General features: G+C 40.2%; 1 protein-coding gene across 1 annotated transcript in view; it reads left to right on the plus strand.

Moving 5' to 3' along the window:
* The first annotated feature begins 381 nt into the window (after positions 1-381).
* Positions 382-27,310, plus strand: part of LOC115806969 (immunoglobulin-like and fibronectin type III domain-containing protein 1) — a 36,510-nt gene continuing 9,581 nt past the window's right edge. The window contains exons 1-14 of the mRNA XM_030767828.1: positions 382-435; positions 1,276-1,389; positions 1,881-2,043; positions 2,157-2,429; positions 19,285-19,409; positions 19,859-20,000; positions 20,191-20,484; positions 21,305-21,484; positions 22,139-22,267; positions 22,511-22,819; positions 23,245-23,330; positions 23,581-23,773; positions 24,212-24,508; positions 24,875-25,201. Of these exons, the coding sequence (XP_030623688.1) occupies positions 382-435; positions 1,276-1,389; positions 1,881-2,043; positions 2,157-2,429; positions 19,285-19,409; positions 19,859-20,000; positions 20,191-20,484; positions 21,305-21,484; positions 22,139-22,267; positions 22,511-22,819; positions 23,245-23,330; positions 23,581-23,773; positions 24,212-24,508; positions 24,875-25,201 (2,686 nt within the window). The remainder of the gene's footprint in view (positions 436-1,275; positions 1,390-1,880; positions 2,044-2,156; positions 2,430-19,284; positions 19,410-19,858; positions 20,001-20,190; positions 20,485-21,304; positions 21,485-22,138; positions 22,268-22,510; positions 22,820-23,244; positions 23,331-23,580; positions 23,774-24,211; positions 24,509-24,874; positions 25,202-27,310) is intronic.

Raw genomic sequence — 27,310 nt, forward strand, 5'->3', positions numbered from 1 at the left:
CAAAGAGATTATGAGATTGACTGTTACTCACTCTTAAAGGGTATCATTTTAATGTGATAAGGGACATGCCTGTATGATCTTTCACTATTATATGTAATCACTGAAAAAACCCAAACTGTAGCAAAAATAGAGTTCTGCTTTATTGAGTTATTCATATTTTACCACCACAGGTTAAACTCAGAACAAAATGTTAATCTCCTTAAATTAACCATCCTTTCCACTTGACTAAATTCTCCAAACTCCTCCAGAGCTGGGAGGGAGAAACCTGAAGTGAAGAAAGAAGGGGAAGTTGATGAGAGGTTCTGGGAAATTCTAATGAGCGCGGATAAGAAGGATTATGAGCGTATCTGTTCTGAGTACGGTGTCACCGATTTCCGCTGGATGCTGAAGAAACTTACTGAGATTAAGAAGGAGAGAGAGGAGGAGCAGCAGCAGGTTAGACTCTACCCAGTCCATTTTTCCACATTGTTTGACATTCATATCTAATTACGTCATTGAACATTCATCAAGGAACTTCCAATTTACATGAGGCTACATCCTGTCATGTATAACCCATGAAATATTTTAAAGATATTTCATGTCTTCATAACATGTGACAATACTTTGGAAAGTCACTGTACTTTCATAAGCTTCAGATCACTCTGAACCACTCAGAGTTCATTTAGATTTAGAACAGATTCTAACATATTCAGGTATGGGATCAGATGTGTTAATTTATTCTTATTTAGTTGAACATTTGAGCTGATGCCCTGTGCACAGTTATGAAGATCTATCCCATTTACTAGACCTGTGGTCAAGCGATACCACTAGACCAAGAAGAGATTCTGTAGAAACAACACACATAATGAGGCCGGTGAAAATGTATAAATGCAAACTGTCTCTCAGTGAGAGGAAATGAGAACCTAAACGTTTCAATCAAGTCTGGTGCAACTAAAACACAGCACACATCAAACTGTTCAGCAATTTAAACACCTCTATAACAATCTTAAAACAAATATTAACTCTGAAATTGGTTAATATTTTATACAAAAGATCAGAATAGACACTATAGCTATATGTTATAAGTTAAAATAAAGTTACAAATTGAATGTAGTAATAAAGTCCTCATAAGAGTGAGACCAAGAGAGATCTGAGAGCTAAAACTGAGTGCCAGTATAAAACCACTGCCTGAATACATCAAGTGACATACATCCCTGACTGTCATTGTCTTTGTGGCTAATATAACTCCCTTTCTCTCATACTGTCATTCATCCATCTCTCCTTTGCCATGTCCAGTATGTTAAATACATTCGTAACCTCAGGCACATTGAGGTAAAGGGAGATGGAACTGCTTCCTTTGCGTTTGATTTGGAACTGAAAGACCTCACCTGTCGGATCTTCCTTTACAAGGTGGGTGAGAAAGATTGGGGCTTATGGCTATATGGTGGACACACTGGAGGTCTTGACCACAAAGGTTTCACATACACTTTGTGCATTCCATGCATAACTGGTGTGTTATAACAGCATGTTAAACTGGATTTTAAGAGGCATTTTTATTCAAAAGATTTTTTGTGACCTTCTGTAATGTTCTAAATCATTTCAATTATTCATGTCTAATCACAAGAAAACAATAGCGTTTTTAGGTTTTAAACACCATATGATTGATCCACTGATCTTCAAACCACTCAAACCAGCTAAATCAACTGAAACACTCCATGGTATATTTACTTATTCTTTTTAATCAGATAAGGCAATGCAACCTCTTTCCTTCAAAGGATAAAAAGCAGTAGCCAGCTAGTCAGCAAAGAATTTTAAACTTAACCTCCTCTCTCTTCCTCTCCCTCTCTCTCTCTCTCTCTCTCTCTCTCTATCTCTCACACACCCACACTGTCTCCCTCCAGGATGGTGTGATGATCCCTTACAGTGATGATATGGAAATGAAACACTGTCTACGAACTGTTGATAAGAAGCTGGTGTTCACAATTAAAGACCTTATGCCTGAAGATGCTGGAGTCTACCAGGTGGACGTTGAGGAAGTTAATGTGTTCTCAACTGAATTCAAAAGTAAGATCAGAGATATGTATGCTTGTTGTTGAACTCCCCTCAGACAAAGTTTTCTTGTCTAATTTTGCCTTCAAGGCATTAAGAAAACTTGTCTCAATTCTGTGATTCTGCAGTTCCAAATGTGGATTTTATTGTGAAGATCCAGGAGGTGAAAGCCATGGAGAGAGAGGATGCACTGTTTGAATGTGTTTTGTCTCAGCCGCTTCCCAAGATCGGATGGTTGGCTAAAAATGTCCCCCTTGAGAATGGAGACAAATACCGCATCACCGTCTCAGACGACAAACTCATTCACAGGTTGCTGATCAAAGACTGCCTCCAGTTAGACAAGGGGATCTATACTGCTGTTGCAGGAATTAAGACGTGTAGTGCCTGGCTTGTGGTGGAAGGTATTTAATATCTTTCTTTTCATTTCAGGAGATATGTCCTTCTTTACAATGCAGATTTGTGGACCTGTAATAAACATCTGAATGTCTACATAATTATATTATGACAAGACAGTGCCTAGGGGCTTAATTTTCTCTTAAAGATTCAGTTCTTTTCAACCAACTGACTGACCTTTGAATGAAAATGTAAAGTGACTGGGTAGTTGACAGCTGATGGTGAGCACACCTGGTTTTGTACTCTTATGTATGTGTATGTCTGTGTTTCTCAGCGGACAATGATCCCAGTGCCCAGGGTAAAAAGAAAGCACGTAAAGGCACCCAGGCCGGAGGTTCATCTGTAGACCTGGAGAAGGTGGCCCAGGAACAGCAGACCAAACTCCAAGAAGAGAAAAGAAGGACTGAAGCAGAGAAGTTACAAGCCATAGGAGAAAAGAGCGGTGGAGGACAGGGAGTGGTCCCTCCTCGTACTGGAACTGAGTATGGGGATGGACATGGAGATGGCCATAGTAACCTTAGAGACCATGATGAACATGGTGACCACGATAAAGGTTCCAGACATGGTGAGGGACAAGGAAACCAAGGCGACCAGGGTAAGGGTCTTAAAACTGGTATTGACGATGGCAGCCAAGGAAACAAAGGGAAGAATTCCAGAACTGGAGATGAAACTGGGTCAATATTGGCTGGATTGGGAGCTGGTGATTCAGGGAAAGGAAAGAATGATAGTGACTCTGGTCGCACACTGAAGGTACAGGTGAATGAGGATACCAAAACAGATGGTGCTGATGATCAGAACAAGTCGGGAAAACTAAAAGCACATGGACTGACTGACAGTACAGGTGAGTGGAGCTGTCAAACTCTCCTCTATATCACATTAGATCCTAAAATTCTCACATGGTTAGGTGATTCCAAAATAAACCTGCTTATTAATGTTCGTTTATGTCTATGTCTAATGTCTATTACAGATGTAGGTTTAAATAGTTTCTTTCCAAGATATTCCTCAAAATTTGCAAAATCTGCCATTTTGTAAATACATTTTCTGCTCTGTTCAGGAAATGCATCAAATGTTCTTGATAAACATAAAGCTTTGTTGTCTATGTATGTATCTTGTATGTATGTATGTATGTGTGTATGTACGTATGTATGTGTCTATGCATGTATGTCCTGTGTGTGTATGTGTATGTACAAGTGTGTATATGGTTGTATATGTATTTCCTGTAAAATAGCATGCTGTATTTATGATGGTTATGATAGAAAAATCAAAAAGTGACGGCATTGATCCAAATGCCTTAAACGATGGAGGCAGGGATGGAGATGCAAAAAAGAATGGGAGAGGTACAGGACAACAAATTGATGATGCCCATATTGGTAAGACAACAGAAGGCAGTGTGCTTTGACTACCACATAGTAACAAATGACAAAGCACAAGAAATAGACAGCTACAGCAACATACTTGTCATAATGAATTTTTTAACCAACATAACCCACCACAGGCTACAATGTGACCATACAATAGAGAATTTAGCATGTCATGTTTAACCAATCATGTAGGTTTTACCGAGACTAAATTTGAATCTAAAAACACTGTGGCAAACTGTGTAAGTAACTGTTTTTCTAATCAATGAACAATGATCAGTCATGATCACTTCCTTTAAATTAGATCATGTCTTGCTGTGATGGTTTTTATGGTATGATCATATGAGAATTTTTGCATACTTTATGTATAAATGTCTCGCCTCTTAGCCGATATTTCAATATTTTGCTGTCTGTGTGTAACTGTGTATGATTGTAAGGACTTAGTTTGTCCATCTTGTCCCTATGTCTGTGTGAGTGTGTGTTCACTATTCTTTGTCATTCTTCAGGGCTACTGTGTAAACTTTATATTTCTAAACGAATGACTTAGACTACTTTAACTGACTGAAATTTATATTGGAAATGGCTGAATAGCATGGAATAGCGTGCTGTATTTATGCTGGTTATGATAGGAAAATCAAAAAGTGACGGCATTGATCCAAATGCCCTGAACGATGGAGGCAGGGATGGAGATGCAAAAAAGAATGGGAGAGGAGGTACAGGACAACACATTGATGGTGCCCATATTGGTAAGACAACAGAAGGCAGTGTGCTTTGACTACCACATAGTAACAGATGACAAAGCACAAGAAAATGCTGCTACAGTAACATAGTTGTAATAATGAATTATTAACAGACATAACTCACAAAAATTACAGTGTTCTCTAATGTTGCCATACAATAGAAAATTTAGCATGTCACTGTGCCATTTCAGAATTACTTTAACCAGTCAGATAGTGCCACCCAGAGTGGGTAATCTTAATCGGGACACACTGTGCCAAACTTCATAAATAACTGTGTTTCTTATCAATGAATGATGATCAGTCAAGATCACTTCCTTTGAATCAGACATTGTCTTGCTGTGATTGTTTTTAATGCTTTGGTCATGTGCATATTTTGTGCATATTTTATGTGTAAATGTCTCAGCTCTTATCTCATATTTAAATATTGTGTTGTCTGTGAGTAAATGTGTATGATTGTAAGGACTTAGTTTGTCCATCTCGTCCCGACGTATGAGTGTGTGTTCATTACTGTGATGAATGTGACAGAAGACCCAAATGCAGAGCTCTGATACTTTAATACAACCGTTCAACGAATCCAAATCAGAATCCTTAGGAGTAGTCAAGAAACACAAGCCAGGGTCAAAAATCCAATGGAGAGTTAACAGGAACAAGTACAAACAAATCCAAACACGAATGACAATGAGCAGGGTCAAAAGGCAGGCAAAGGGTCAAGCACAGGAACAGACTATCAGACACAATCAGCAAAAGTACAACAGCGTTCAGTAGAGCAAGCTCAATACCTCACAAGGAGGTGCTTGCTACTGCAGCCCTTAAATCCCCCAGTGGTGATTAGGTGGATTTGCTGCAGGTGTGTCAAAACTCAGGAGACTCAGAGCGTGGGCGTGGCTGAACAGCGGATTGGCTGGGAGCAGGTCTGACAGTTTCCCCCCCTCCACAGGCGGCACCTGACGCCCCAGACCGCCTTCTGGGTGGGCGACCACGAGGCCGAGGAGCTGGCCGATCAGGGTGGGTGCGGTGGAAGTCCTCAATTAGCGAAGGGTCAAGGATGTCACGCGCTGGGACCCATGACTGCTCCTCAGGGCCATATCCTTCCCAATCCACTAGGTACTGTAGCTGTCCTCCACGGCGTCTGGAGTCCAGGAGTGCATGAACTGAGTAGGCTGGCTCGCCACCAACATCAAGAGGAGGGGGAGGATGGGTAGAACCTGCAGGTGGATTCATGGGGCTGAAGAAAACAGGCTTCAGTAAAGAAACATGAAAGGTTGGAGTGATTCGGTATCTGGGGGGTAGCTGTAGACGATACGTCACAGGATTAATACGTTTAATAATCTTAAAAGGACCTATGTACTTGGGACTAAGCTTTTTTGAGGGGAGACGGAGCTTAATGTCCCGTGTTGACAGCCACACCCGTTGACCAGGATGGAAGATGGGAGTGGGGCGACGGTGGCGATCTGCAAACCTTTTCTGACTTCTGATTGCTCTCTGGAGTTGTACATGAGCCGTCTCCCACACCTGACCACTCCTACGAAACCACTCGTCAATGGCGGGAATCTCACTGGATTCTGCTTCCCATGGAAACAATGGTGGTTGGTAGCCTAGAACACACTGGAAAGGGGTTAATCTTAGAGAGGTATGAACAAGGGAGTTTTGGGCATATTCAGCCCATGAGAGATACCGACTCCAATCTGCTTGATTATTGGAGCAGTATTGACGCAGGAAACGCCCAATCTCCTGGTTAAGCCGTTCTGTCTGGCCATTAGATTGGGGGTGGTAACCTGAGGATAGGCTGACGCTGACCCCTAGGCGTTCGCAGAAGGCCTTCCAAACCCGAGAGGTGAACTGGGGTCCTCTGTCTGAGACGATGTCCTCTGGAATCCCATAAAACCTGAAGACTTGATTGAATACATACTCAGCCAACTCCATGGCCGTAGGAAGGCCTGACAGTGGGATTAGTCGACACATTTTGGAAAAACGATCCACAATGACTAAAATGGTGGTATAACTGCTTGACGGTGGTAAGTCGGTAATGAAATCCATGGCTATGTGTGACCAAGGTCTAGCTGGAATGGGCAAAGGTTCCAACATACCTGAGGGTAAGGCGCGTGAACTTTTGGACTGGGCACAAACTGGACAGGAGAGAACGAAGTCTTTGACGTCATCGGTAAGTGAGGGCCACCAGAACCTCCGGGAGATCAGTTCTTTTGTTCGTGTTATTCCAGGGTGACCAGAGCTGAGAGAAGTGTGTACCCACTGCAGGAGTTGAGGACGGATGGTGGCTGGGACATAGGTCTTGTCAGGTGGTGAATCTGGTGGTCCTGGGTCTGTGCGAATAGCATCTTGTATGGCGTCCATTATCTCCCACCTGACTGGTGCCACCACTGAGGACGATGGTATGATGGTGTCTGGAACTGAAGACCTGTTTGGAGCTTCAAACTGTCTGGAAAGAGCATCTGCCTTGATATTTTTTGTACCCGGACGGTACGTGACAGTGAAATTGAAACGAGTAAAAAACAGGGCCCACCTGGCTTGTCTTGGGTTAAGTCTTCTTGCTTCTCGAATGTATTCAAGGTTCCTGTGATCTGTTAGCACAACGAATGGGTGAATAGCTCCCTCTAGCCAATGTCTCCATTCTTCCAGCGCTAGTTTGATGGCCAGTAACTCCCTGTTCCCTATATCGTAGTTTCTTTCTGCTGAAGACAGTTTGTAGGAGTAAAAAGCACAGGGATACAACTTAGAAGGAGTACCATGGCGTTGTGATAAAACTGCACCCACCCCTACCTCAGATGCATCCACTTCCACTACGAATGGTAGAGCTGGGTCAGGTTGCTTCAGTACAGGTGCAGTGGTGAATAACTCCTTCAGATGCTGAAAAGTAGTACGGGTCGAATCATTCCAGTGGAGTGTCTTTGTCGCCTTTCGAATCATTGCTGTGAGAGGTGCAGCTTCTGAGCTAAAGTTCCGTATAAAGCGTCGGTAGAAGTTTGCAAAGCCCATGAACCTCTGTAACTCCTTTACTGTCCTTGGTTCTGGCCAATTGCGAACAGCCGAAACCTTGCTGTCATCCATTCGAACTCCGTCAGGACCCAGCACATACCCTAGGAACGGAATGGTAACTTGATGGAACTCACATTTCTCAGCTTTTGCAAACAAGTGATGTTCTCGGAGCCGTTGAAGCACCTGCTGGACATGCTGAATGTGTTGAGAGAGACTGGAAGAGTAGATAAGGAGGTCATCAATATATACTATCAAGAATTGGTTAATCATATCATGGAAGATCTCATTCATGAAAGACTGGAATACTGCCGGAGCATTGGCTAGGCCATATGGCATTACTAGGTACTCATAGTGCCCTCTAGTGGTGATGAAGGCTGTTTTCCATTCATCTCCTTCACGTATGCGGATGAGATTATATGCACTTCTGAGGTCTAATTTGGTGAATACATTGGCTTTTCGGACTTGCTCTAGGGCTGCAGGGATCAATGGGAGTGGGTAACGGAACTTTACCGTAAGATTGTTCAAGCCTCGGTAGTCAATGCAGGGACGAAGTCCTCCATCCTTCTTTTCTACAAAGAAAAAACTAGATGCTGCAGGGGATGTAGAAGGGCGAATTATTCCCTGTTTCAAAGCCTCATCAATGTACTGATCAAGAGCTTCTGATTCAGGAATGGAAAGTGGATAAATTTTACCTCGTGGTGGTGATGACCCAGGCAATAGGTCAATGGCACAGTCCCATGAACGGTGTGGAGGAAGAGTGGCCGCCCCCCTCTTGCTGAACACATCCAAGAACTCTTGGTATTCGGTGGGGACCTTCTCCGGCTTGACTGTATTAGGACTCTCGATTGAAGTTGAACGACACGGAAGTGCTAGGCAGGAGGAAAGGCAATGCGAACTCCAGGACTGAAGTTCTCCCTGACTCCAAGAAATGACCGGATCATGTAAGCACAGCCATGGATGACCAAGTACCAGGGGATCTTTGGGGGATGTGATAACTAACAACTGCAAGTGCTCATGATGCAGTGCGCCGACTTGTAACTGTAGAGGGGAGGTTTGCTGGGTCACTGTTCCTTTCCCTAAAGGTTGACCATCCAGTGAATTGATGTACAGGGGTGGATTAATGGACCGTAATGACACCTTTAGTTTTCGGGCCAGTTCTTCGTCGATAAAGTTGCCTGCAGCACCAGAGTCCACTAGCGCTGTGAGGGATAATGATTTAGATCCACAGGAAATCAGGACAGGTACAGAAAACTGTTTGGCAGAAACATTTAGGAGGGCGGATACTCTTACCCGGGTGTTAGGCAGGAAGTCCCGTCTAGGGGGGCGCACTGGGCATTCTCTCCTTTGATGACCAGCTTCCCCACAGTAATAGCATAACCTGAATTGGTATCGCCGTTGGCGTTCTTCATTGGTCAGTGGAGCTCGGCCCAGCTGCATTGGCTCAGGCTCAGTGCTAGTGGAGGAAACAGAAGGCCGTGGTGGTATCACAGGGTTAACTGCAGGTAGGGAGTGAGTTACTGGAAGGGTTGGCTGTAATCCCTGGCGATCACGCAAGAGGTTATCAATGGAAATGGACATTTGGATATACTGATCAAGGCTTGATGTATCTCCCCGGCAGGCGAGCTCTGTCTGAAGATTAGCATTCAGTCCCCGACGATATACGGTGAGAAGTGCTGGTTCACTCCATCCACTCCCTGCTGCTAGGGTTCTGAATTCGAGGGCATAGGCAGCCGCAGAACGATTCCTCTGACGTAGTTCACATAGTTGATTACCTATATCACGCCCTGAGGCAGGGTGATCAAACACTTGCCTAAACAATGTTAGGAAGTCATTTTCTGAATTTAAAACAGTGCTATTTTGGTGCCATAGTGCAGTTGCCCAATCTAGTGCCCTTCCAGTTAGTAATGAAATTGCAAAGTGAATTTTATCCGATTCAGACAAGAACATATGGGGGTTGTGATTGATGTACATGGAACATTGCATGAGGAAGCCCTTGCACTTATCTGGATTGCCGTCATATCTTTCGGGAATGGCGATGATTGCTGGAGAACTTGGACCTCTACTTGAACTGGGCGCTGACTCAGGGTGAGCAGAAGCCGTCGAGGGTTCTGGTATAGTTGGGCGCTGTGCAGGAGAGTGCAACAGCTGCACCAACTCTTCTAACCTCTTCTCTTGTTGACTCAGAAGCTCCCGAAGCTCTGCTGGATCCATTTGAGGTGAGGTATTCTGTGATGAATGTGACAGAAGACCCAAATGCAGAGCTCTGATACTTTAATACAACCGTTCAACGAATCCAAATCAGAATCCTTAGGAGTAGTCAAGAAACACAAGCCAGGGTCAAAAATCCAATGGAGAGTTAACAGGAACAAGTACAAACAAATCCAAACACGAATGACAATGAGCAGGGTCAAAAGGCAGGCAAAGGGTCAAGCACAGGAACAGACTATCAGACACAATCAGCAAAAGTACAACAGCGTTCAGTAGAGCAAGCTCAATACCTCACAAGGAGGTGCTTGCTACTGCAGCCCTTAAATCCCCCAGTGGTGATTAGGTGGATTTGCTGCAGGTGTGTCAAAACTCAGGAGACTCAGAGCGTGGGCGTGGCTGAACAGCGGATTGGCTGGGAGCAGGTCTGACAATTACTCTTTGACTGTCATTCTTCAGGGCTTCTGTGTAAACCTTATATTTTTAAATGAATGACTTAGACTACTTTAACTGACTGAAATTTATATTGGAAATGACTGAATAGCATGGAATAGCGTGTTGTATTTGTGCTGGTTATGACAGGAAAGTCAAAAAGTGACGGCATTGATCCAAATGCCCTGAGCGATGGAGGCAGGGATGGAGATGCAAAAAAGAATGGGAGAGGAGGTACAGGACAACACATTGATGGTGCCCATATTGGTAAGACAACAGAAGGCAGTGTGCTTTGATTACCACATAGTAACAGATGAAAAAGCACAAGAAATTTCAGCTAAAGTAACATAGCTGTAATAATGAATTATTAACAGACATAACTCACAAAAAGTACAGTGTTCTCTAATGTTGCCATAAAATATAGAATTTAGCATGTCACTGTGCCATTTCAGAATTACTTTAACCAGTCAGATAGTGCCACCCAGAGTGGGTAATCTTAATCGGGACACACTGTGCCAAACTTCATAAATAACTGTGTTTCTTATCAATGAACGATGATCAGTCATGATCACTTCCTTTGAATCAGACATTGTCTTGCTGTGATTGTTTTTCATGCTCTGATTACGTGCATATTTTTTGCATACTTTATGTGTAAATGTCTCAGCTCTTAGCTGACATTTAAATATTGTGTTGTCTGTTTGAAAATGTGTATGATTGTAAGGACTCAGGTTGTCCATCTTGTCGCTATGTCTGTGTGAGTGTGTGTTCACTATTCTTTGACTGTCATTCTTCAGGGCTTCTGTGTAAACCTTATATTTTTAAATGAATGACTTAGACTACTTTAACTGACTGAAATTTATATTGGAAATGACTGAATAGCATGGAATAGCGTGCTGCATTTGTGCTGGTTATGATAGGAAAGTCAAAAAGTGACGGCATTGATCCAAATGCCCTGAGCGATGGAGGCAGGGATGGAGATGCAAAAAAGAATGGGAGAGGAGGTACAGGACAACACATTGATGGTGCTCATATTGGTAAGACAACAGAAGGCAGTGTGCTTTGACTACCACATAGTAACAGATGACAAAGCACAAGAAAATGCCGCTACAGTAACATAGTTGTAACAATGAATTTTTAATGGACATTATCTGATGTTTAAATATTTGTTGTCTGAGTGTAAATGTTTGTGATTGTAAGGACTTAGGTTGTCCATCTTGTCCCTACATCAGTATGAGTGTGTGTTCATCACTCTTTCTCTGTCATTCTTCAGTGTTTGTTGAGCTTTTATTCTTGAGTAAACAACTCAGACTAATTTAAATGACTACAACTTCCATTGGAATTGAGTGGCACAACAGGACAGCATAATTCACTATTTCAGAGTATATATTCCTGATAAAACATTGCATAACGGCTCTGCAATTTCTTTTACCAATGCAAAAGAGAACATTCAAGCGTTTTCCGTAATTCACTTCTAGTGACTTCATTGTATAATGACAATAAAGCGAAGTTAACTGAATTATAGGAAGCGCTTCAAATGTTCTTGATCAACATAAAACTTTGTTGTCTGTGTATGTAAGTGTGTAAGTCTGTATGTATGTCTACGTATATGTCTGTATGTTGAGATTCCCTGCGAAATTGCATGCTGTATTTATGCTGGTTATGATAGGAAAATCAAAAAGTGACGGCATTGATCCAAATGCCTTAAACGATGGAGGCAGGGATGGAGATGCAAAAAAGAATGGGAGAGGAGGTACAGGACAACAAATTGATGGTGCCCATATTGGTAAGACAACAGAAGGCAGTGTGCTTTGACTACCACATAGTAACAAATGACAAACAAAGCACAAGAACCACGTGACAACAATAACATAGTTGTCATGATAATTTTTTTTTAACAGACATGACTCACAAACGTTAGCAAGGGTGCTAGATAATGTTGCCACACAATTGAGAATTTAGCATGTCACTGTGCCATTTCAAAATTACTTTAACCAAGTAGTTAATCCTACCCAATGAAGCTAAATCATAATCCAAAAACACTGTGGAAAACGCTGTAAATAACCATCTTTCTAATCAATGAACAATGATCAGTCATGATCGCTTCTTGTCTTGCTGTGATGGTTTTTATGCTGATCATGTGCTTTTATTTGTATATTTTATGTGTAAATGTCTCAGCTCTTAGCTGAAATGTAAATATTGTGTTGTCTCTGTGTAAATGTGTATGACTGTAAGGACTTAGTTTGTCCATTTTGGTCCTTTGTCAGTGTGAGTGTGTGTTCATTACTCTGTCATTCTTACATGTTTCTTTGTTGAACTTTTATTTTTGAATGAACAAATTGGACTCATTTAAATGTCTAGAATTTGACTGCATAATCCACTGCTGTAGATGATAAATTCCCATTAAATATCTTCACAGGTCAAATAATATCTATAGTGAGCACAGGGAATCCACACCATCACCACTGGAATTAACACTGAATCAGTGTTTAAACCTTACTTCTTAACTCTGTAATGCTTCACTTCTGCAGAGCTGTTACAGAAAATGCTTTAAATGTTCTTCATAAACATGAAGATGTGGTGTGTACATATATTTGTATGTATGTACGTACATATCTATGTTTAATGTATTTGTGTTGAGTTTCCTTGTGCAATAGCATGCTGTATTTGTGCTGGTTATGACAGGAAAGTCAAAAAGTGACGGCATTGATCCAAATGCCCTGAGCGATGGAGGCAGGGATGGAGATGCAAAAAAGAATGGGAGAGGTACAGGACAACACATTGATGGTGCCCATATTGGTAAGACAACAGAAGGCAGTGTGCTTTGACTACCACATAGTAACAGATGACAAAGCACAAGAACCACGTGACAACAATAACATAGTTGTCATGATAAAATTTTTTAACAGACATGACTCACAAATGTTAGCAAGGGTGCTAGCTAGTGTTGCCACACAATTGAGAATTTAGCATGTCACTGTGCCATTTCAAAATTACTTTAACCAAGTAGTTAATCCTACCCAATGAAGCTAAATCATAATCCAAAAACACTTTGGAAAACGCTGTAAATAACCATCTTTCTAATCAATGAACAATGATCAGTCATGATCGCTTCTTGTCTTGCTGTGATGGTTTTTATGCTGATCATGTGCTTTTGTTTGTATATTTTATGTGTAAATGTCTCAGCTCTTAGCTGAAATGTAAATATTGTGTTGTCTCTGTGTAAATGTGTATGACTGTAAGGACTTAGTTTGTCCATTTTGGTCCTTTGTCAGTGTGAGTGTGTGTTCATTACTCTGTCATTCTTACGTGTTTCTTTGTTGAACTTTTTTTCTTGAATGAACAAATTGGACTCATTTAAATGTCTAGAATTTGACTGCATAATCCACTGCTGTAGATGATAAATTCCCATTAAATATCTTCACAGTTCAAATAATATCTATAGTGAGCAAAGGGAATCCACACCATCACCACTGGAATTAGCACTGAATCAGTGTTTAAACCTTACTTATTAGCTCTGTAATGCTTCACTTCTGCAGAGCTGTTGCAGAAAATGCTTTAAATGTTCTTCATAAACATGAAGATGTGGTGTGTACATATATTTGTATGTATGTACGTACATATCTATGTTTAATGTATTTGTGTTGAGTTTCCTTGTGCAATAGCATGCTGTATTTGTGCTGGTTATGACAGGAAAGTCAAAAAGTGACGGCATTGATCCAAATGCCCTGAGCGATGGAGGCAGGGATGGAGAAGCAAAAAAGAATGGGAGAGGAGGTACAGGACAACACATTGATGGTGCCCATATTGGTAAGACAACAGAAGGCAGTGTGCTTTGACTACCACATAGTAACAGATGACAAAGCACAAGAACAACGTGACAACAATAACATAGTTGTCATGATAAAATTTTTTAACAGACATGACTCACAAATGTTAGCAAGGGTGCTAGCTAGTGTTGCCACACAATTGAGAATTTAGCATGTCACTGTGCCATTTCAAAATTACTTTAACCAAGTAGTTAATCCTACCCAATGAAGCTAAATCATAATCCAAAAACACTTTGGAAAACGCTGTAAATAACCATCTTTCTAATCAATGAACAATGATCAGTCATGATCGCTTCTTGTCTTGCTGTGATGGTTTTTATGCTGATCATGTGCTTTTGTTTGTATATTTTATGTGTAAATGTCTCAGCTCTTAGCTGAAATGTAAATATTGTGTTGTCTCTGTGTAAATGTGTATGACTGTAAGGACTTAGTTTGTCCATTTTGGTCCTTTGTCAGTGTGAGTGTGTGTTCATTACTCTGTCATTCTTACGTGTTTCTTTGTTGAACTTTTTTTCTTGAATGAACAAATTGGACTCATTTAAATGTCTAGAATTTGACTGCATAATCCACTGCTGTAGATGATAAATTCCCATTAAATATCTTCACAGTTCAAATAATATCTATAGTGAGCACAGGGAATCCACACCATCACCACTGGAATTAGCACTGAATCAGTGTTTAAACCTTACTTATTAGCTCTGTAATGCTTCACTTCTGCAGAGCTGTTACAGAAAATGCTTTAAATGTTCTTCATAAACATGAAGATGTGGTGTGTACATATATTTGTATGTATGTACGTACATATCTATGTTTAATGTATTTGTGTTGAGTTTCCTTGTGCAATAGCATGCTGTATTTGTGCTGGTTATGACAGGAAAGTCAAAAAGTGACGGCATTGATCCAAATGCCCTGAGCGATGGAGGCAGGGATGGAGATGCAAAAAAGAATGGGAGAGGAGGTACAGGACAACACATTGATGGTGCCCATATTGGTAAGACAACAGAAGGCAGTGTGCTTTGACTACCACATAGTAACAGATGACAAAGCACAAGAACAACGTGACAACAATAACATAGTTGTCATGATAAAATTTTTTAACAGACATGACTCACAAATGTTAGCAAGGGTGCTAGCTAGTGTTGCCACACAATTGAGAATTTAGCATGTCACTGTGCCATTTCAAAATTACTTTAACCAAGTAGTTAATCTTACCTAATGAAGCTAAATCATAATCCAAAAACACTGTGGAAAACGCTGTAAATAACCATCTTTCTAATCAATGAACAATGATCAGTCATGATCGCTTCTTGTCTTGCTGTGATGGTTTTTATGCTGATCATGTGCTTTTGTTTGTATGTTTTATGTGTAAATGTCTCAGCTCTTAGCTGAAATGTAAATATTGTGTTGTCTCTGTGTAAATGTGTATGACTGTAAGGACTTAGTTTGTCCATTTTGGTCCTTTGTCAGTGTGAGTGTGTGTTCATTACTCTGTCATTCTTACGTGTTTCTTTGTTGAACTTTTTTTCTTGAATGAACAAATTGGACTCATTTAAATGTCTAGAATTTGACTGCATAATCCACTGCTGTAGATGATAAATTCCCATTAAATATCTTCACAGTTCAAATAATATCTATAGTGAGCACAGGGAATCCACACCATCACCACTGGAATTAGCACTGAATCAGTGTTTAAACCTTACTTCTTAGCTCTGTAATGCTTCACTTCTGCAGAGCTGTTACAGAAAATGCTTTAAATGTTCTTCATAAACATGAAGATGTGGTGTGTACATATATTTGTATGTATGTACGTATATGCGTATGCATGTGTGTATGTGCATATCTATGTTTAATGTATTTGTGTTGAGTTTCCTTGTGCAATAGCATGCTGTATTTGTGCTGGTTATGACAGGAAAGTCAAAAAGTGATGGCATTGATGCAAATGCCTTAAACGATGGAGGCAGGGATGGAGATGCAAAAAAGAATGGGAGAGGAGGTACAGGACAACAAATTGATGGTGCCCATATTGGTAAGACAACAGAAGGCAGTGTGCTTTGACTACCACATAATAACAAATGACAACCAAAACACAAGAACCACATGACAACAATAACATAGTTGTCATGATAAATTTTTTAACAGACGTAACAAACAAACGTTAGCAAGGGTGCTAGATAATGTTGCCACACAACTGAGAATTTAGCATGTCACTGTGCCATTTCAAAATTACATTAACCAAGTAGTTAATCCTACCCAATGAAGCTAAATCATAATCCAAAAACACTTTGGAAAACGCTGTAAATAACCATCTTTCTAATCAATGAACAATGATCAGTCATGATCGCTTCTTGTCTTGCTGTGATGGTTTTTATGCTGATCATGTGCTTTTGTTTGTATATTTTATGTGTAAATGCCTCAGCTCTTAGCTGAAATGTAAATATTGTGTTGTCTCTGTGTAAATGTGTATGACTGTAAGGACTTAGTTTGTCCATTTTGGTCCTTTGTCAGTGTGAGTGTGTGTTCATTACTCTGTCATTCTTATGTGTTTCTTTGTTGAACTTTTATTTTTGAATGAACAAATTGGACTCATTTAAATGTCTAGAATTTGACTGCATAATCCACTGCTGTAGATGATAAATTCCCATTAAATATCTTCACAGGTCAAATAATATTTATAGAGAGCACAGGGAATCCACATCATCACCACTGGAATTAGCACTGAATCAGTGTTTAAACCTTACTTCTTAGCTCTGTAATGCTTCACTTCTGCAGAGCTGTTACAGAAAATGCTTTAAATGTTCTTCATAAACATAAAGCTTTGGTGTGTACATATATTTGTATGTATGTACGTATATGTGTATGCATGTGTGTATGTGCATATCTATGTTTAATGTTTTTGTGTTGAGTTTCCTTGTGCAATAGCATGCTGTATTTATGCTGGTTATGACAGACAAATCAAAAAGTGACGGCATTGATCCAAATGCCTTAAATGATGGAGGCAGGGATGGAGATGCAAAAAAGAATGGGAGAGGAGGTACAGGACAACACATTGATGACAGCCGTATTGGTAAGACAACAGAAGGCAGTGTGCTTTGACTACCACATAATAACAAATACGCACAGCAAAACAAAGTACAAAATGCAACTGTAACATAGTTGTAATAATGAATATTGATCAGACATAACTCACCATTAATACCACAATACCATGGGCTCCAATGTTGCCATACAATAGAGAATTTAGCATGTCACTGTGCCATTTCAGAATTACTTTAACCAGTCAGGTAATGTCACCCAGAGTGGGTAATCTTGATCCAGAGACACTGTGCCAAACCTCATAAATAACTGTTTTTCTAATCAATGAACGATGATCAGTCATGATCGCTTCCTCTGAATTAGAAATCTTGCTGTGATGGTTTCTGTGTTGTCATTGTGTGTATATGTGTGCTTTATGTGTGATCGTCTTATCTGATGTTTTCATATTGTAACGTATGTGTTTGTAAAAAGGCAGAGGTGAATGTGCCTTTTGTCCATTTGGTCCTTTATGTGTGTTACTGTGTGGTCTTAAGTGACTGTCTATCATTTCTTAGAGTGTCTATGTGTAGTTGTTCATCTTGAAAAACAAAATTAGACTACTTTAAGTGACTGGATGGTACCTTGAAACTGACTGATACAACAGGACAGTATAATACTAAATGCACACCCACAGATATCACAGACTTGAACAATCTAAACAAAACATCTCAAGTGAACTCTGAAGAGCAAATAAATTCTCAGGAGCAAACAAAAGGTGGAGATCAAATGAAGCCTCAGGATCAATCACAGCCTGCCAACCGTCACTCTCGGCAGGATACTGCTATATCAGAAACCAGCCATGGTAAGACTTTTAGCCAACCTGCATCTGCTGCATGGCAGGCATCAATCCAGGGAATTTCTCACATCCAGAGGCAGAGAGAGAGAAATTCACCCTACTGATGAGAAAATTGCTCTCCAAAGGGGATTTACGTAAACTAATCTACATATTAAAAATAAATAGTATGTGAAATACAGAGTCGCAGTAAATCACACTAAATATTTGCTTAGTAACATGCTCTCGCACACATTATTATCATTCTTATTATGATGTGCTTTGAATATTGACCTCTCCTAATTTTGTTTTGATACTAACATTAATTTCACAACACTGTAATTCAATGTCAAGTGGTAATTGTGAGAAAGCTTGTACTCTTGTCACAGATCGCAACATAGTCCATGTGTTGTACATTTAGGTGGTAGTGAAAGAAATTATTCCAGCCATGTTTGAATAGTTCAGCTTTCAACTAAGGATATATCTTGTCATCTCCTTGAGATGAATCTGCTGCTCCCAACTACACAACACTATCATCACCCACTGAACCATCAAGAGGAAGAGTGTTCTCGCAACAAAGTTACCTCACTGTAGGGTAAGAGAGTCCACTGTGATATGCAAAGAAGTAAATACACACTGTACCCCTAAAAGAAATGAAAAATGACACATAGACATCTGTGCCAAAGTGCACAACTTACAGCACATGAGCTAACACCTCAAGAGTTGGTGCACCTCCATCAGAACCAGTGCACCTCCCTCAGAAGCCCTAAGCCTTCATTCGAACCAAGACACCATCAGAAACAACAAATCTGTGTCAGAAGAGAGAGAGCATCATAAAATCAATGAGGGAACCAGTATGTCTTGAACAAAACCAGTGTATCTCCATCAGAGGAAAAGCTGAAAAAAGGACAACGATGAAACCAGTCCATTGACAGACATTTGACGCCTGAAAACAGATGAAATGCTCACGTTTGAGCCGACTTTCGTGGGCGTAATAAGATGTTTTACAAGTCATCTACTGACAGGTATCTTTTTCTTATGATTCCTTATAGAGCATTTGATTATGTGGCCTACTGCCTGCAGACTATGTAGGCTTTTTCCCTGTCTTGATGACAACTTACTTATGCCACTTGTGAAAAGAAGAAGAAGAAGAAGAAGAAAAAAAAGAAGAAGAAGAAGAAGAAGAAGAAGAAGAAGAAGAAGAAGAAGAAGAAGAAGAAGAAGAAGAAGAAGAACAACAACAACAACAACAACAACAACAACAACAACAACAACAACAACAAGATGGTGGAAGAGAGAATAGTAGCACAGAGAAGCTCCCTGAAACAATGAGTCGACAAAAAAATTGGAACATTGTCATTAAAGAAAAAAAAACAGCAAACCTTAAACTAATTTTTTGATTCTTGGCTGATAACAATAACAACACTAGTGCACCCCTCCTAAGTCTATTTTGTTTCTGGCAGATCCTGGAGTTCAGTTTGTCAGCGGTCTCTCAAATGTCAATGCCTTATTTGGCCAGGCTACTGAACTCAGCTGTAAACTCAACACTGAGAAGGGCGATGGAACTTGGTTCAAAGAAGGAAAGCAGGTACTATCTCATACTAAAGGTGTCTCATACTACCTTATAAGTGTGAGTTCTTAAGTATGGGGTTACAAGACTCCAGTGCACTTTGAATGTACAATTTTTGTATTGCAGCTGACAGCCATAATGCAAGTAATAACTAATTATATGCATTATAATGAAACAGAACAATGTATATTCTCAGGGCATTTCTGTATAATTTAATTATGTACACCACCAGAGTAAGCACTGTCTGTATACGGCAGTGTTTACTATTAAAATATGCAAGTACTAAGTACCAAATTACTCCTTGAACCAAATTACTCTTTTAAAATTTCATGTAAAATTCACCCTATGAAAACTGTTCAGACATAAAAATGTACAGCTATATTTGCTACAATCATAAAATGTCATGTTGTGACATGATACAAGAATGGATGTCACATACTGCTACACCATCATTTTTACTCCTACAGCTGACAAATGAAGATGGAATCACCATTGCAAAAGATGGTGCATGCCACAAACTCATAATCAATAGTTGTCAAGAGGAGCATTCTGGGAAATATCGCTTTGAGGCTCATGGTCGTAAAACAGAAGCAATAGTAACTGTTCAAGGTAGAGAAATATACTACTAAAATTTACCTTAAAAGACTAACACAATATTTACCTTTGACTCCAAGGTTACTTTTTTGTTAATGTAAGGTATCTTCATTTTATATGCTTTAGGCTTACTGATTTCTTCTGACCCACAAGTATAAAACTCAGAACACATATAACAGGTTAATTTTCATTTTCTCAATGCTAGATCCACCCAGGATTGATTCCAAGGACTTGTCCAAGTTCTCAGAGCCTGTGACTGTGAAAGCTGGGCAAAATGCCACATTCAAGTTACCATTTGCTGGCCACGAACCAATAAAAATTCAGTGGTACAGAGAAGGAGAAGAGCTCCAGGAAGACACTAATGTCAAGATTGAGAAGACAGCAACATATAGCCGACTTCTCCTGAGCAAATGCCAGCGCAAACAGACAGGAGAAATCAAAATCAGACTGAAAAATGACTTTGGCACCACTGAGGCTGTCTCTAAACTCAGTGTGCTTGGTAAGTAGACATACACAGCTCTCAACTTTAATATAAAGGAAATGGGATAAATACTGATTTAAATGTTGTATAGAATTATAAAGAGCAATGGATAAAGTGCGACATTTTTTTTTAAGTACCATTTTCCTATATTTTCAGTCTCAAAGTTGAGTGATGAGATTTGTTTGAGGGAAGTAAAGCATATTATCGATGTTAAGATGTTGCTGAGATGTTGAGAGAATTAAAACAGTGATTCATTGACCAGATTCAGTCCACTGCTTTACATGAATGAATGAATAAATGCATTGAACAATCAGTAGCAATGCCTCTGGTGTACATGGTAAGGCTTTCATAAATTTTAGTGTGTTTTGAGAAATGATGTAGTTTTGTGCTGTGCCCAGACAAACCTACCCCACCCCAGGGCCCCGTGGAAGCAGTGGAGAGTTCTGCTACAGGGGTCGAGATTAAATGGAGACCTCCTAAAGATGACGGTGGGTCACCAATCACAAATTACAATCTGGAGCGTCAGCAGGTGGGCAGAAACACATGGAAGAAAATTGGGGACATCCCAGGAACCCCTGTTTACAGGGATACAGATGTGGAACCTGGCAGGAAGTATACCTACCGCATCAGTGCCATCACACAGGAGGGTATGAGTGAGGTCCTGGAGAGTAATGACATCATGGCTGGCTACCTTGGTGAGCTCATCTGTTGGGAGCAAAGAGAAAATTTGTATTAAATGTATTTCTTAACTTGGAAAAAGTGATAAAATAATTAGGGTACTTTTTGATCTTGATAAATTAATATTTAATATGTTTTGGATTTTTTTTTTTGCTGTTAGTATTTCCTGGGGCTCCTGCTGCTCCCAAAGTGGTTAGTGCCTTTGCAGAGTGCATCACCCTGACCTGGACAGCCCCCTCCAACACAGGAGGCTCTCATATCCTGGGATACAACCTGGAGAAACGCAAGAGAGGCAGCAACCTCTGGAGTGCTGTCAACCCCAGCAACGAACCTATTCAAGGTCTTAGACCACACCCTTCACTTCAGCTCTGTCTGTGTTAATTTCGTCAACAAAAACTGTGACGAAAAATGTTCGTCAACAGATTTTTTTTCCACAACATGCATGCATGCTTATGATTTGCTGATACATACTGATAGTGCTGCCCCGCCAATATTCCCCCCTCCTCTGGAAATCGAACGTTAAACATTTTAACTAACGTTAACTTGGCAACTCAAGTCATGGCTACTCTCAGATGAAGAAAAAGAACGGATTTGTGCGCACATTTTAGCTATAATACAACTGAAAATAAAACTTACTAAAAACAGTATGTGTGCAAAATCAGTGGGAAAAATACCACAAACCTCATTTGACTAAAATTTGACCAAAACTTGTATAGTTTTCATTTACTAAGTCTAGACTAAAACTAACAATGGTCAAATGACTAAAATATGACAAAAACGGATAAATATTTTAGTCAAAAGACTAAATCTACGACAAAATCAAAATCACGTGCCAAAATTAACACTGCTGTCTAATGCCCAGCTAAATATTACAACATTCTCCTTCCCACCTTTGCATGTTTATCTCCCATTTTTGTCAGTTTCATAAGCAGTCTGCATTGCTTCCACTTGATCTGTTAAAGTGACTATGAACAATGTTGTGCTCCTTCTCCAGAAAAAAAATATGCAGTGAAGGATGTGGTTGCTGGTATGGAGTATGAGTTCAGAGTCTCAGCCATTAATGCATCTGGTGTTGGGGAGCCCAGTGTCCCATGTGATTTTGTGACTGCCCGAGATCCAAAGAGTGAGTTATTCAATGCTCGATGATGCACATGATGCACAGAAAGAATCCATAGACCAAACCACAATGACTGTATCATTGTAAGGACTACATAGGATGAACCAAAATGAAGTGTCTTTCTGAATATTACCAACTGAATAAGGAAAACATCGTCTTATGATATACAGAGCCTTCACCTGTAAATGACTATATTCAGCTGTCCAATAAATTAGTTCCTCAATCAAAATTATGTTTACATCCTTTCAGAGAGCCCAGGAAAAGTGCGGGACCTGAAGGTTACAGAGGCCACCTACACCAGTGTATCCCTGTCATGGACCAAACCAGTTGAAGAGAGAGGAGCACAGGATGAAGCTAAAGGTTACTTTGTGGAGATTAGGCCAGCAGAGAGCCTAGAATGGATTCGTTGTAACACAAGCCCAATCATCCTGACCTCCCTCACAGTTAAAGGTCTTAAGTCTATGGCCATGTACTGGGTCAGAGTCCTAGCCACCAATGAAGGCGGAGATGGCCCACCCCAAGATCTGGACAACTACATCCTGGCAATGCCCCCTCCTGGTAGGTTCAAAGAGACTCCTGTAAAAAATATGTTGAGGAATGTTGCCCTCCCACTTGAATGCTAGTTTTAAGCACAGAAAAATGTGCCTTTGTAAGATAAGTCTGAAACATAACTAATAATCTTGGGGCTCAGTTCTTTGTTCTCTATTGCTTAATCTTTTGGAAGTGCAGAGATCTATACTTTTTTCTGAAGATCCCATCCAAGCACAACCTTTGCATTTGCTTCCTTTAGGCCTTTTCAATATTTCAAACGGAGTAAAATCTCTGAATAATAAGTGAAGTCCAAAAACACTGAAACTAAAGATTTCATATTGTTCAAACCTGCAGCTGTCTTTCCCAAGGGCAAATGGCAAAGGTTCTCACCTGACACTGCAGGGTGTGTCTCATTCTTACAGCACTTTTTTTTTTTTTTGGTTTCCTTCTAGTGAGGCCAAGGTTTACAGACCGCAATCTGAAGAGTTTCATGGTAGTGCGCGCAGGCAACACTGTTCGGATCACGGTTAACTTTGAGGTAAACCCTGAATTTTCTAATGATTCCCAGTTACTTTTACACATTTATAATTCATCCACAACACATGCATCACATTCTAAATGGCTGTTGCTCAAACGAATTTCCTTGTGACATGATCTCAATGTTACATATGTCAGTTACCTGAAATTTTCAGTATGTACATAAGGATAGGTCATGTCGGATTGACTTGAATATTTGGCATCGTTTCCTGAGCTGCAGTTTGTGAATAGTGATGTGTTGTTGTTGCTAGGCATCCCCAGTTCCTGATGTGGAGTGGCTGAAGGATGGTGTTCCTGTGTCCAAGCGAGTCACCATTAGTAACTCTGATGGAGCATCCCAGCTCCTGATTCCCTCCTCTGAGCGCACCGACACTGGTACTTACACCATTGCTGTGAACAACATGGTGGGTCAGGAGACCTTCAGTATAGAGGTCAGAGTCACAGGTAATACTTAGTACTATGCAGTGCACTTTAAAGAGCAACTGTGTCTGTTGGAACATGCACATTCACTGAGGCCAAATTTACCTATTGTTTGTAACTGAAATGGTTTCATAACATGAGATTTCAAAGATAATGATGCAAGTTTGTGAATGATAACTAAAACTAGTGGTTGACAACATGTTGTTAGTTTTTAACGTCCATGCATGTCACACACAGGATGCAGTCAGTGATCAGAAAATTTTACATTTGACCTCAATTAGCACTCTCCACACTGCTCTCAGTCAGCGGAAACACAGATACACACTGGTTGAGTCTGTCTCACAGACATTTTAACTCCCACTACAACCAACCACTCAGAATCTCTCCTCAGCCAAATTATCAGCCCAGTATCCATCTCTTCTCTTCCATATCTTCTCATTGGAACCTCTGACATTTCTGCAGATGAACCGAAGCCACCAGGCCCTGTGGAGTTGGAAGAAAATGTCCCAGGCACAGTGACAGTGACCTGGGAGCCATCTCCAGATGAAAAGCGTGATGATCGTCTTCACTACATGGTCTCTCAGCGAGATTCCACCAAACGAACCTGGCATATGGTGGCCGACCGACTCTTCAACAATAAATTCACTGCCTGTAACATCATGGCAGGGCGTGAATACCACTTCCGTATTTATGCCAAGAACGACATGGGCATGTCTGCTCCTTCTGAGTCACCCACCTGGGGCACAAACAGAAAGAGAGGTAATCATATACAATTTGATCAGTTGTGCTCTTCAGTTTGTCATATGTAAAATGCAGTAAAGAGTTTACAGTTTAAACTCTTTCAGCAAATTCAGATCCCTTAATACTGTGACAACTTCATATTTATAGTACATCTAAATATGATAACACTCTCTTGTATGCAGTCAATATTTCATAGCTGCATACTTTAGAATTCATTCATATCACTTTATACAATAGATAACACTAAACATTTATGAAATCTTTAAATTGCTCATTTAGTTTTGAAACTAAAACCAAGCAACTACTTTTTTCTGTCCTTTTCGGAGAATATTTCATACCCTTCCAGTCCAAAAGCTGACATCACTCTTTGTGGAACTTTTGCAGAGAAATTTGTCTTAAATTTGCCACACTATAAAGACTGTGACCTGCAAAGTGCACCATCATTCCTGGTTCCCCTGAAGTTTCACACTGCTCCAAAAGGGTATGAGTGCTACATGAGTTGTGCTGTGAGGGGAAACCCCAATCCCCGTATCACCTGGTACAGAAACAATGTCAGTATCAACACCAACACCAACTACTACATCTCCAATACGTGTGGTGTTTGCTCACTGTTGATTCTACGGGTTGGACCCAAAGATGTGGGGGAATACACCATCAGTGCAGAGAATGCACTAGGACGGGCAGAATGTACCACCAAACTCTCTGTCAGAGGTGAGTCATACCTAACTACATCCACCAGCAGCTCCTTAAAAATTCAGTCAAATATCACTTATATTATTTCTGAGCAATTGTATAATGAGATCAATCCTGCAGTTGTAAAAAATATTTAACATAATTTGTAAACATTAAAGATAAAATCTAAAGTGAAAAGTTGTGGGCATTGTATCCAGGCATCCAGTTCAAATGACTGTAACCTCTGTAGTGCCAATGTTCTGGGTCAAGACTTTTCCCACAATGCTTTATTCAAGTCTTTTTTTTCCCTAAGATTCATTGGCACTGTGCCCACTGTGCAGGCCTTTAAAATGTAGGTTTGTTAGCTGTCCATATAAGTACACTAGCATTGACACTAAAGTGTGGTTCCTGCAATCCCTGAATTGTACTGGATCCCAGTGAGACATAGTGGGACAAAAACAGTAAGTAATGACCCAGTTTAAGCAATGAAGTGCTGAGTGTAATGATGGGGCATTACAAATGAATAGAGACACTGCTCCTGTCCTGGTCCTGGGAACTCAGAAAACTATGTTTCATTGTGAGTCATCAAATCTAATGACATTAACTGACCCCTCTCTCTTCCCCCCCCCCCTCTCTCTCTCTCTCTCTCTCTCCCTCTCTCTCTCTCTCTCTCACACACACACACACAGAATGAAGTGACAACTCGGCGTCAAGACAACTCAATGACAACACTTCAGTTTTAAGTTAAATGGATGATTATATACTTACAAATTATTTACTGCAGAAAATAATTTATGTGTTGCAGAAAAATCCAAAACTAATGCATTAACAGAAAGCAGAATCAAATTCACTAACAGTGTCTCAAACACATTGCAGTGTTAAATGGATAACTGAGCATATGAGTTCTGTTCAGATTTTCAGATCTCTGCTTGGCTTAGCTGTTAAATTATTATTCTTAGGAATAATAATTTAATAATAATAAATAAATTATTAGGAGGCTTGTTGTTTGTGATTATTAAAGAAATATGGGAATTTAATTTATTTTTTATGTCTGATGTGCGGTTGTAGGTAATAAAAGAAAAAAAAAAAAAAAAAACGGTCTGACATGGTGTCTGTTTTCACAAGATTAAAATATAAAACCCACAAACACCTAACAGCTTCAGTATACCTGTATATTAAACTCTCTTGTTCAAAAGGTTAAAGACTTTTAATTAAAACTGAAAGTCATACTTCATCAACTGCACACAATCCTGCTTCAGTGTTCGAGCCATTAGGTTTGCATATATATTTTATGGGAAATGTTGTGTTGTCTAGGTCTGTTGTCATGTCACATTATACGCCAAAATGTCTGACCAGACATATGTATGTGAAATATGTTCTCTTTTAAAAGGTCAAATTAAAAGGAAAAAATATATAAATCCGTAGTATGTTTTCCAGTTCCCTGTCACTACAAAGCCACATTTTCATATGTTATAGGAAACTGTATGTTTGCTTCGAAATTAGTTTCAATATATGACATAGCTTGTGTAGTACCTCTGTAAATCTAGTAGTTCGGGGTTATTTTGGGCCTATGTGTGGGGAGCTGAACTCACAGTACCTCTGATGTATTCATGCACATACAGAGACGCCACACATTCAACAGACTCCCCCTACCTTGCCCGCACCCCGGCATGCAGTATGCCACGCTAGCCCCCTCTTTCAAATGATGAACATTACCGGTACACGTGTGACTTTCTCATTAGATAACTAAGCACATGGTCCCGCACTCTGGCCACTCAGAGTCACGATACGCAGCTACATGCATGTCTCTCTTCCTGTAACCCTCTGCAAATACCACGCCTTCCTCCTCATTTGTCTGCAGCCCAGCCCCCTTCATGTACCTCCACTCTCCCCTGCTCTCTTTGAATGAAGATCCTTAGCGGTGATTATCAATTAAGAGTCAGTAGCCCAACCTACTGGATTAAACTCAGGGTTCGTATGCGTCATAGATAACGAATTAAATCATCTGGATCGCTGTACTGCCCCACTGTAGTAAACGAATTTAATATTGAGACACAAAATGACCGCAAAGCATCGAAGGGGGAAAAGCAACCACAAACACGAAGATAATTCCTTCAAACATGAAGCCACTGAGCCAGAAACGCGAGT

This window comes from Chanos chanos, chromosome 3, assembly GCF_902362185.1.
Source record: "Chanos chanos chromosome 3, fChaCha1.1, whole genome shotgun sequence".
In the NCBI taxonomy this organism is placed as follows: domain Eukaryota; kingdom Metazoa; phylum Chordata; class Actinopteri; order Gonorynchiformes; family Chanidae; genus Chanos; species Chanos chanos.